Source organism: Biomphalaria glabrata, chromosome 1, assembly GCF_947242115.1.
Source record: "Biomphalaria glabrata chromosome 1, xgBioGlab47.1, whole genome shotgun sequence".
In the NCBI taxonomy this organism is placed as follows: Eukaryota; Metazoa; Mollusca; class Gastropoda; family Planorbidae; genus Biomphalaria; species Biomphalaria glabrata.
The window spans coordinates 49,240,157-49,252,732 of NC_074711.1; the positions used below are offsets into that span (position 1 = coordinate 49,240,157).

At 39.4% G+C, this 12,576-nt stretch overlaps 1 protein-coding gene across 6 annotated transcripts in view; it reads right to left on the reverse strand.

Moving 5' to 3' along the window:
* Positions 1–204: 204 nt before the first annotated feature.
* LOC106052684 (band 4.1-like protein 4) overlaps positions 205–12,576 on the reverse strand; it is a 61,057-nt gene continuing 48,685 nt past the window's right edge. For 5 of the 6 annotated variants that reach the window (XM_056041001.1, XM_056041011.1, XM_056041020.1 and 2 more), the window contains 2 exons: positions 8,679–8,820; positions 205–2,168 (listed from right to left, as the gene is read on the reverse strand). In XM_056041001.1, the coding sequence (XP_055896976.1) occupies positions 2,052–2,168; positions 8,679–8,820 (259 nt within the window). In that variant the 3' untranslated portion in view covers positions 205–2,051. Of the gene's footprint in view, positions 2,169–8,678; positions 8,821–8,853; positions 9,005–12,576 lie in introns of those variants that run through there. The other variant, XM_056041037.1, reaches the window with a different exon arrangement.

The following is a 12,576-nucleotide window of genomic DNA, read 5'->3' on the forward strand; positions in this document are numbered from 1 at the left end:
CTTTAGTGGGCCGATTCTGAGTTTGTGTTTCCACACAAACTATCTTTGTAACCTTGTTTTTATTAAACTTAATAATTGTAAAATTCATTTTTTCCTTCTCCCTTTTCCTGTTACTAAACAAAGGATGGAAACCATAAATCGATTCTATTGGTTTACAATTAATAAAAGACAATATTCAAATAAAAAAAAACTAAATAAAGAAGATTTGCATATAAAAAATATTTATTAAAAAAGTATAGTTACAGTGTTTTATTTTTGAGTATATATTTTCTAGAACATATTTACAAGGTACTGCTATATATTTATATAATATGGTTCACTTAAAAAACTCACAATTGAAATGAATTCAATACAAATACAAGTATTTCACTTTAAGGTTTGGAAATGAAGGTACCACAGTATACTCAAAAGTATTATGTCTTCTGAGGAGAACTGCACTTAAGTTTGTGCATCATTTGTAGTTTAAGCTTGATTGAACCTTTCATTGGTAGCTTTAGCTAAACTGAACCTTTATTGGTAACTAGTTATAGCTAGATTAAACTTTCATTGGTAGCTCAAGCAGGACATCATGTTAGTATTGAGCTGTTTACGTGTAGTGGGAAAACAATGAAATTTTTCTAGAGCCAGAGTCAAATCAATCCAAAGTGTATCAGTCCCAATGATTTCTTAGTCCACTCAAGTCTATAGTAGTTGAAGAACCAGAACTTCATTCCATTGAGCACTTCTCAAGATATTTTTACATGATTCAAATAGTTTACATATCAAAGTTTAAGGCACAGGTGAATCAACCATTCCAAAAATATCACTGTTTATTATATCACTATTTATTACAATCAGTAAGTTGCAATTATGCACATGAAATTTCAAGTACTGGTATTTTGACAAATGTTTACAACAATGATTGAAAATACATTCTAAATGGTAAAAAAAATCAATTTCCTCAGAAGAAGGTTGAACAAAGCTAGGTCTTACAAAGGATATTTGCTGGAAAATGCTGAATATTTTATAAATAGACCCAAGACAAATTAAGATGTGTTTGAGAATGTGTTTATAATTTTTAAGCATTAAAAGAGCAAGATAATTCATATTAGATGTAACAAACTTCAACAAGCTTCCAAAAATGACCTAGGCTCATGAAGAAACTAAACAAAAAAAAAACTGAATGAGATCTGACATTTCCATTAGTTGGGGGCCTGTCACTTTGTTCATGAAACTTTTCTCTTTTGTTTATATTGGGACTAAAATGTGACTTGTACTTTTAGAACAAAACATTTTTTCTATAACAGTATTCTATAACTAGAACAGTATTCTATAACTAGAACAGTATTCTATAACTAGAACAGTATTCTAGAACATCTCATAGCCCTACTTAATAGGTCTAGAACAGTATCCTTCTTTAACATCTGATAGTCTAAGAGCTGCCCATTTCATGTTTATTGAATGAATAATGTTGTCTTCAAACAAAAAGAATTAGAAGAGCATACTTAGTACATTTGTTCCTATTCTGACTCGACTACTCACCTTATTTATGCAAGATTTGTTGATGATTTTCAAAATAATAAGGATTAGAGAAAGAATTATTTGAAATATTTTTTTAAAACTGAAATACTCACTGCAGCCATTTCCAAAGCCTGACATTTCAAGTTCTAGCAGTTCAAGCCTGTTGAAAATTACTTTTATTTGTAGTATCTAATATCTATCAATAAATATACTTAGCTTTTGTCTTTTAAAAAAAGAATAGTTTGATACTAGATTATAGTTTAGTTTGTTGTCTTGATTTCTTTGACATTCACACATTCAGACGTAGAAAGAAACTAACAATATGTTTATTCATAAAAACAAAACAAAGGATTTGTATAAATAACAAGATACATGATAGGTACAATGTTTTTCTTTTAATTGTGACATGGAACTTAAATTCTCTACATGGTTTATATGACTGAATTACTCAGTAAGTCCACACCAATGAGTTACTGACAAGAGCTTGCTTCCATACATTTCATTTGAAATGCAGTATTTACAATGAACAAAATTTACATGTTTGAACAGTTTTATAACTGTGTTACTAAATTGGATGTATGCTGCCGGTAGTTTGATGTACTCTGAGTGCCTCTAGGAGAAACACTGCTGCCTGACCTTGGACTGTGTTGATAAGAATGACCTTGAGACTGAAGAAAACAAGAAAACCAAAGAATAAAAATACAGCAGTAAATGACATATAAAACACAATAAAAATACAGGATAAAATGACACTCAAATATATGAGAATAGAAATAAAACACTAAATGACACTCATTTTTTGATTGATTGTTTGATTTGAGGCACATCGGCACAATTTAGGCCATGTCGTGCCTGCAGTCCTTTAAGGACTACTCTCTCTCTAAACAACAGGGCCAGATTCTATACAGTCATATCATTAAAATCAAGGTCTATTCACAGTTAAAATAGTAAAGGTAGTAAAAATTTAAATATTTGGTAAAAATCTAATGTAAATAGTGAATGTTCACAAATTCATAAATCAGATCTTCGTAGATAGCCCCACTTCCCGGATAAAGCCCAGTACCTTCCCAGGGTCAACATTGTCAAATAGTGTATTTAAATTAGTGACTCTAAAATATTTCGCCCTGACATCCTGGAATCTGGGGCAATCAACGAGGATATGTTCCACGGTGAGGCGAGAGTCACAGTACTCACAAAGTGGGGGCTCCTCTTTCTTCAGTACAAAAGAGTGCGTGATGTAGGTGTGGCCAATCCTAAGTCTGGACATGGTCATGCTACCAAGCCTTGTCAGACCCTTAGATGTGGGCCGCCACCTGACATCTGCCACAATCTGCCTGAGTTTACTGTGAGTCTCAGCCTCCCATCGGTTCTGCCACTCTCGATAGGTGGCAGAGGCAATACTTTGCCTCAGGTCCGAGTAGGGAATTTGGGTTCCTGACACCGCATGATTTAGGGCTTTCTTTGCTTCTCTGTCTGCAGCTTCGTTTCCCTCAATGCCAACATGGGAGGGGACCCAGATGAAGGTGACATCCCTACGGTCGGCTGTTATTTGGTCCAACAGCTTCAGGCTCTTATGTACCAATGGGATGTCAGTCTTCATCCGCCCCAAAGCTTGCAATGCAGATTTGGAGTCGGAGCAGATTATAAATTTCCTCCTTTCTGATGCTTTTACGGCCATAAGTGCAAGCAATATTGCGTGCAATTCGGCCGTAAAGATGGAGCAGCCATCGGGGAGTCTACGGGAGATTGTTTTGTTCCGAAAGGAGCAGGCACACGCGACCTTTCCCTCCATTTTGGATCCGTCTGTGTAGATGGTGCCACAATCTCCGTAGCTCTCCTGCAGTTCCCTAAAGTGGACTTGTAGTATGCTTGGGTCTGTATTTTCTTTTTTGAAATTGAGGAGGGATAAATTTAATTTGGGTTTATTCATTAGCCAGGGAGGGTTCTGAGGGGTTTCTATTTTAGAGATTTGGTCAATGGGTGGGGTTAAATTTTGGATGGGTTCTCTCATTCGAAGGCCCAACGGCTCTATGACGTTAGGCCTTCGATTGTATAATTCTACCTCTGTGGGGTTAAATATGGAGTCAAAAGCAGGGTTCGTGGGGTTGGATTTTAGCTTGACTATATACTGCATTGCAAGCTTTTTCATTCTTATATCCATGGGGAGTTCTCCCGCCTCCACATGGAGACTTGGGATAGGTGATGTACGAAACGCGCCGAGACAGAGACGCAGGGCAGCATTTTGTATTGGTTCCAGTATTTTTAGGTACGACTTCCTTGCTGCTCCATATATTATGTATCCGTAGTCTAGCTTGGATCGAATTAGACTCCGATAGAGCAGCAGCAAGGTATCTCTGTCAGCTCCCCAGTCCGTATGGCTGAGTACTCTTAGTATGTTTAATGACTTTTGGCATTTCTTCTTAAGTTCCTTAATGTGGGGGAGAAAATTAAATTTGGAATCTAAGGTGAGGCCTAAAAATTTTGTAGTTTTCACGACAGGGATCTTCTTTTTGTGTATAAATAGTTCAGGATCTGGGTGCAGTCCCCTTAGATTACAAAAATGCATACTAACTGTTTTGGAGTCTGAGAATTTGAAACCATTATAGTTTGCCCAACCCTGAATTTTGTTTAAACATAACTGTAATTTTCTTTCTAAGGTGTTCATGTTTTTCCCATAAGTGAGAATGACAAAGTCATCAACATACAAAGAGCACTCTATGCAAGGGGACAGCGCATTTATGATGCTATTTATTTTAATGTTGAACAGGGTGACTGACAGAATGCTGCCCTGGGGTACACCCATTTCCTGGTCATGAGTGTCAGAAGCGGAGTTGCCCACTCGAACCTGAAATTTTCGATCTTTCAGGAATTCCTCCACAAAACGGGGGAGGTGTCCCTTAAGCCCCATAAGCGCCAGGTCACGTAGAATGCCATGTTTCCAGGTTGTGTCATAGGCCTTTTCTATATCGAAGAATACAGCTACTAGATGTTCTCTTCTGAGTAATGCATTTCTAATATAAGCTTCCAGCCTTACCAGGTGGTCAGTTGTTGTCCGCCCCTGCCGGAATCCGCACTGGTAGTTTGAGATCACTTTATTCCTTTCCAGGTACCAGACCAGCCTACTGTTAATCATTCTTTCCATGGTTTTGCAGATGCAGCTTGTTAGTGCTATTGGTCGATAGTTAGCTGGGTCAGAGCCGTCTCTTCCCGGTTTAGCTATCGGTATAACTGTGGCTTTCCTCCAGCTGTTTGGGAAAGCGCCTGTTTGCCACACACAGTTATAGACCCCTAGCAGGACTGCCAATGAGGGTTCGGGAAGGTGCTTGAGGAACTGGTAATGGATTTCGTCTTCTCCAGGCGCTGTGTCATGTGACTTGTCCAGCGATTCCCTCAGTTCCTCAAGCGAGAACGGTTTGTTGTAGTCTTCATTGTTCTCTGACCTGAAATCAATGGGGTGTCTTTCCTCCCTGGTTTTGACTTTTTGGAACTCTGGCGTGTAGTGTGCAGTGGATGATTTTTCTGCTATTGAGGATGCAAGGCAGTCAGCTATTTCTCTGGGGGACGTGACAGTTCGTCCTTGGTTTTTCAAATGCCCTATTGCATTTGATTCTTTCCCTTTGATTCGCCTTACTGCCTTCCAAACCGCTCTAGCAGAAGTTTTGGCATCCAGACTGCCGACAAAACTTCTCCAGGAATTCCTTTTGGCTGACCGTATGGTTTGTCTAGCCTTTGCTCTAGCTATCCTGAATAGCTTTAGGTTTTCCTGGGAAGGATTCTTTATAAATGCAGCCAGTCGTTTTTTCCTATCGCCAATAGCACTTTTGCAAGCTGTATCAAACCATGGTTTGCTAGGCCGTTTTGGATTTGCAGAGGTTAGGGGTACAACTTTCCTGGCTATACTTAGTAGCTTGCTAGCAAAGGTATCAGCTGGGTTCTGTTCATCGAGGATATTTTCTGTGATATCCTCGGAGCATCTTTTTTGGAATTGTTCCCAATCGGCCTTATTCAGTTTCCACCGCTGAGGTCGTCCTAATGAAGGGAGATTGTTAGTAATGATGATTGGGAAGTGATCACTTCCACGTAGATCATTGCTAACTGACCATTTAAAGTCGTCCAGAAGTCCGGGGACGCATACGGTGAGGTCAATGCATGTGAGTGATCCAGTTCCTGGGTGCAAGTAGGTCGGTGATGCATCATTAAGTATGCATAAATCATGTTGGAGGAAGATATCCTCCAGCATACGACCTCTTGTGTCGGTATTGTTGGATCCCCACATGGTGTTATGGGCATTGAAATCCCCAAGGATTAAATAAGGTCGGGGGAGTTGTTTCAATAGGTCCTCCATGTCTGTTCGGTTTAATGGAGCGCCTGGTGGTAGATACAGGCTGCAGCAAGTGATAACCTTGTGAAGGGTTATCCTAGCTGCTACGGCCTGTAGTGTGGTCTGTAGTTCTACCCTCTCATGGGGGATGCTATCCTTCACAAGGATACAGACTCCACCTGATGCTCTCTCTGCATCCTCGACATTCTTGCTGTAAGCACGGTAGCTTCGGAAGCTGATGCAATCTTTCAGAAATGTTTCCTGTAAGCAGACAGCTACAGGAGTCTCAGAGTCCATCAGTAGCTGCATTTCCTCGTAATTGGCCTTGAGGCCTCTACAATTCCACTGTACAATTCTGGAATCCATGGCTTATTCTAGATGACCTACTTGGAGCTATTTGGCCTTGGGAGGCCCCCGGAGGGGTTTCCCTTTATTCCAGTGACCTTGGTATTTTTATTCTTGGGTTTGGATGGAGAGGAGGACAACCCCCTTTTGGGGGAAGTCTTTCTCTCTGGAGAGGGGAGATCCCTCTGGTTAGAGCGGAGGTTATTTCCTCCTCTCTCACCTCGGGCATCCACTCCACTTTGATTTCTCCCCTTAGGGAGTTGGTCAACCTCTAACTCGGTAGAGGTTGGGGTGTCTGGCTGGGTTCTCTGAGGAGAACCTGTGTCAGACATGATGTCTCAGGGTTCTCCCGGAGTATTGGTTTTGACATGCTCCTCAGTCTCCATGCTCTCATCAGTGAGCACAGAGAACCTGTTCTTTAGCATGACAACAGGGCTTTCTTGTTTCTTCAGAGGTGTGTTCTTTGGCGGTGTTTTCTTCTGAGTTGGAGGAGGAGGAGGGGGTGGTGGGGTCAATGTGTCCGTCTGTGTGGCTATGGATCTTCCTATCTTAGCAACAGCCTGGGCGTAGGTCTTTGTCAAGCCGAATTGGCCCTTGGGTAGGGCCAGTACAGCCGATTTCGCCTGGCTAAAGGTACATCCGTTTCTTGCCTTGTACTCCTGCACGGCAACCTCCTGTTTCCACACAGGGCAGTCCTTGGAGTAGGCTGAGTGGCCAGCTTGACAGTTTGGGCATTTGAACTGGGCTGTGCAGCCCTTGTCCTCATGACCCTCTCCAGCACATCTGGCACACACAGTGTTCCTCTTGCAGACTGCCGCGCCGTGTCCATAACCCTGGCACTTGAAGCACCTCATGGGGTTAGGTATGTAGGGCCTCACTGGAACTCGTAGGTATCCTGCCTTCACATACTCTGGCGGTGTCCTAGTTCCGAATGTGAGGATAATAGTGGCGGTTTTGACCTCCTCACCCTCCCTGCGCCTGGTAATGCGCCGGGCATGGGTGACTCCTTCAATGCCCTCCACTATTTCCTTCTCGGAACATTCCAGTAGGTCCCTAGAGCTGATTACACCTCTGCTGGTGTTCAGACTCTTGTGTGGCATGACTTCCACTTGGAGATCACAGAGTCTTCTGCATCTTAAAAGCCCATCAGAGTGTGTCTTGCTGTCTACTTCTACATAGAGTTCCATTGATTTGTGTAGCTTAGACACACTCTTGGGCTCTCCCACTACTGACTTGAGTCCCTTATAGATAATAAAAGGGCTCAACTTGGTCAGGCTTTTTCCCTCCTCTGTGCATCTAACCACCAGAAATGATGGCCAGGTGGCACAGCTTTTTGGGACCTCCTCTTTTTTATCGTCAATTCGTCGTTTCTTGCCCAGACATAGGTCTGGGGCAAGTAGTTTTGTGTGTGTTTTTTTGTCCATATATATTTTGGTTAATTCGGCACCTGTGCTCCCCACCCGCCATCGAGTCCAACAAGGGGACGGGCCATTCGGATGTCCAGAATGAGCCCGCCAGGGCTACACAGGTGCTATACTCAGTCAGCTGCTACATCGGACATGTGTCCGATACAGCAGCTCCCTGATTGACCCTCCAGCCACCGCCCTCCAGCATAGGTCGACGACCTATGCTGGTAGCTCGGCATGACCAGCCGGTTGACCCAGAGCGGGCCATCTGGGTCTCAGGTCTAGGGGAACTTGGAGCCAAAGTATTGTGTTGTTGTGGTTTATCCTTAGATAGCCACCACTCAAACACCAGGATCTCTTTATCCCCCCTTACCTGTCGCAGTCCACGGCAAACGGACTGGTCTAGGACGTAGTGAGAATTTAAAGTTAAGGAGACAGTGTGATGATCAATGAAGGCAGACTTAGGAAAAGAGGAGGCAGACACAATGATAGAAAAGAAGTAGGGCACTTTTGAGCTCCAAAAGTGCTAAGGAAAGAGGAGCGCAGTTTAACGTCATGTCTCGGGACGACTAAATGACACTCAAAAAAAATTAACACACTAGAAAAGAGGAAGAAAGAAAATGAAACAAATGAGTTTTAACCCACTTTTTAACCCACTAACTCCGATGTCCAATTGGAAAAATCCTCAATATACCTCAATAATGCTAATGGTGTAGCATCAATGGCATATTGTTTTTAGCATTTACAATGGGAGCATCTATATGACTGAAATTTAGCAACACGAGCATAGAAAAGTGTCAAGAACAATTGTTTGTTTTTAAATACCCTAAAGAAGTTGCTAAGTTTTAAAACAGAAATAAATTTTGCTATTTACAGGAAAATGTAAAAATAGCCAAAGTCTTGGAGCCACATTTCATTCAAATAAGGAAAAAAAAAAGACACTTTTATAAATCAATGTATAATTTTTGTCATGTCTTAGTCAGTCATTTTCAGTGAAGCACTGTCGAAAACCCAAGAAGAACAATTATAAAGAAAAAAATGCTTTTAGAGTTTTAAAAAATAATCCATTATTAGACTTTTTTTTTTGTCTAGTGACTTTTGTTTACCTGAACATTATAGAAATTATTGTATGTATTCTGCATTCTTTGGGAACTAGGACTGTTGTATTTGAGCTGAAGACTATCTTTGCTATTTCTTTCATCAGTAAACTGATGGTATGCTGAAGAATGTCTCTGATTGTTATTAGGCCTGCTTGGAGAACATCAAAACTAGTTAATTGGTGAAATTTAACAAATAAACTAACTAAATGGTTTACTAAATTTACTAAAACTAGATTGAAATTTTTTAGTTAAATCCAAAACGTACTTTGGTTTATGCAACAGGTTTTTATTTAATTTCAAATTTCGGTCTACTGCTTTTGTAGATTCAAAAACTAATAAATTCAAATAAAAAAAATTTGATGGCAAAAATTGAAACAAACAATTAACAAGAATGTAAACAAACATGTATTGAGAGTAAATGAACATGCCATGAGAGTATAAGCAAATATGTACGAATATTGTAAACAAACATTCAAGGAGAGAGTAAACAAACATGCAATGACATGGTAAACAAACATACAATGATAGGGTAAACAAACTTGTAATGACATGGTAAACAAACATGTAATGACATGGTAAACAAACATGTAATGACAGGGTAACAAACATGCAATGACATGGTAAACAAACATGTAATGACAGGGTAAACAAACATGTAATGACATGGTAAACAAACATGTAATGACATGGTAAACAAACATGTAATGACAGGGTAAACAAACTTGTAATGACATGTAAACAAACATGCAATGACATGGTAAACAAACATGTAATGACAGGGTAAAAAAACATGTTATGAGAATGTATACAAACATGTAATGAGAGTGTATACAAACATGTAATGAGAGTGTAGACAAACATGTTATGAGAATGTAGACAAACATGTAATGACAGGGTAAAAAAACATGCTATGAGAGTGTAGACAAACATGTAATGACAGGGTAAAAAAACATGTTATGAGAATGTATACAAACATGTTATGAGAGTGTAGACAAACATGTTATGAGAGTGTAGACAAACATGTTATAAGAGTGTAGACAAACATGTTATGAGAGTGTAGACAAACATGCTATGAGAGTGTAGACAAACATGCAATGAGAGTGTAGACAAACATGCTATGAGAGTGTATACAAACATGTTATGAGAGTGTAGACAAACATGCAATGAGAGTGTAAACAAACATGTTATAAGAGTGTAGACAAACATGTTATGAGAGTGTAGAAAAACATGCTATGAGAGTGTAGACAAACATGTAATGAGAGTGTAGACAAACATGCTATGAGAGTGTATACAAACATGTAATGAGAGTGTATACAAACATGCAATGAGAATGTAGACAAACATGTAATGAGAATGTAGACAAACATGTAATGAGAGTGTATACAAACATGCAATGAGAATGTAGACAAACATGCTATGAGAGTGTAGACAAACATGCAATGAGAGTGTAGACAAACATGTTATGAGAGTGTAGAAAAACATGCTATGAGAGTGTAGACAAACATGTAATGAGAGTGTAGACAAACATGCAATGAGAATGTAGACAAACATGCTATGAGAGTGTAGACAAACATGCAATGAGAGTGTAGACAAACATGTTATGAGAGTGTAGACAAACATGTAATGAGAGTGTAGACAAACATGCAATGAGAATGTAGACAAACATGTAATGAGAGTGTATACAAACATGCAATGAGAGTGTAGACAAACATGTTATGAGAGTGTAGACAAACATGTTATGAGAGTGTAGACAAACATGTAATGAGAGTGTAGACAAACATGCAATGAGAGTGTAGACAAACATGTAATGAGAGTGTAGACAAACATGCAATGAGAGTGTAGACAAACATGTTATGAGAGTGTAGACAAACATGTAATGAGAGTGTAGTCAAACATGCAATGAGAATGTAGACAAACATGTTATGAGAATGTAGACAAACATGTTATGAGAGTGTAGACAAACATGCAATGAGAGTGTAGACAAACATGCAATGAGAATGTAGACAAACATGCTATGAGAGTGTAGACAAACATGTAAAGAGAATGTAGACAAACATGCTATGAGAATGTAGACAAACATGCAATGAGAATGTAGACAAACATGCTATGAGAGTGTAGTCAAACATGCTATGAGAGTGTAGACAAACATGCTATGAGAGTGTAGACAAACATGCTATGAGAGTGTAGACAAACATGCAATGAGAATGTAGACAAACATGCTATGAGAGTGTAGACAAACATGGATTGAAAGTGTAAACAAGAGCAAAAAGATGATGCTGTTTAGACTGTCATTACCCTGTCATTGCATGTTTGTAGTAAACAAATTTCTCAAATCTTGCCAACTAAGTGGTAACTGAAGATCATGCAATTATCAAGACATGATGAAACAAGTTCACTAAAAAGAGCCTAAACATGGAGGCTGAAACAAGGAATACAAAAGGTCCCTATCTGACACGGAGCCACAAATTCCTAGAAGACTAAAAATCCTTAAGCACTAGCTGGGAAGAAACTGTGGATGTCACTTGTAACCAATCTTTCTGGAGAAAGCTTTCTGCTTTATATGCCTCCTGGACCTCATTTCGGTCAATAAGGCACTTTATGCAGACGACCTTTTAATTTGGACTACAGAGAAATATCCAGTGCTGACTAGATCCAAACTAAATAGAGCCCTCACAATTATCTCCACGTATTCAAAATTATGGAAAATGGAAATAAACAAAGAAAAGTCAGTTTATTCAATCTTTAGCCACAGCAACAAAACAGCAAAAAGAAACTACATCCTAAAAATAGACTCACAGCCAATAAATGGAAGAAGAAAATCCAACATATCTTGGTGTAAAATTAGACCAAAGACTGTCTCTAAAACACTTTATGGCAGATTTAAAAGAAAAGGCATCACAAAGATTAAGCATTATAAAACACCTAGCAGGAACATCCTGGGGAGCTGAAAATAAAACCTTAAGACAATTATACACTGGATACGTCAGATCTGTAATGGATAACTGTTGCTCCATACAAGTAGCTGCCAACAAAACCTATCAATCATCATTAGACACAATACAAAACCAAACCTTGCAGCTAATTAGAGGAGGTATGAGAACTATTCCCACAGCAGCCTGTGAAATAGACTCCAATATTGAACCTCTTAAGTTAAGGCGCAACAGAGCAGAACTAGAAGCTATTGAGAGATACAGAAGGTTGGAGGATGATCATCCTATTAAACTATTAACACAAAGAAATAGGAAAAACAACCAAAAAAAGCAAAGGACTCTGATCCAACTTACTGGTGAACTTAGACCTAAAACACCACCTACCCAATAACAGAGAAAAAATTACCAGATTTTCAAACATTACACCCAGACTAAACTACAAACAACCAACCATCAAAACACATTTACTAAATAACACCTTAACAAAAGAATCAAATTCACTGGAGCTCAAAGTAGGCACACTTGAAACAATTGAAAGCTATAAAAAAACAGCTATCTATATATATACAGACGGATCGGCTTTCAAAGCCACCATCAATGCTGGTCTTGGTGCCTTCCTGGTCTTCCCTAAAAATTAATATTTTGAGATATGCGCACCCTGTGGCGATTACTGCTCAAACTTCCAAGCCGAAATTGAGGCAATTACCATAGCACTACCGACAGTGGAAAACAAATTATATGAAGGAGTGCAACCACCATCAGATATTGTTATCTTTACAGACTCCCAATCTACTCTGCAAGCACTTAACAGCAGCATCTCAAACAGCCAAGAGAGTTGACAACACTAATTGTGATAATCCATCAGATGATATCAAAATTAAATATCAATATCACACTACAGTGGATCCCTGGACACATTGGCATCATGGGAAATGAAAAGGCAGATAAGCTATCGAAGGCAGGTTCATATGGAA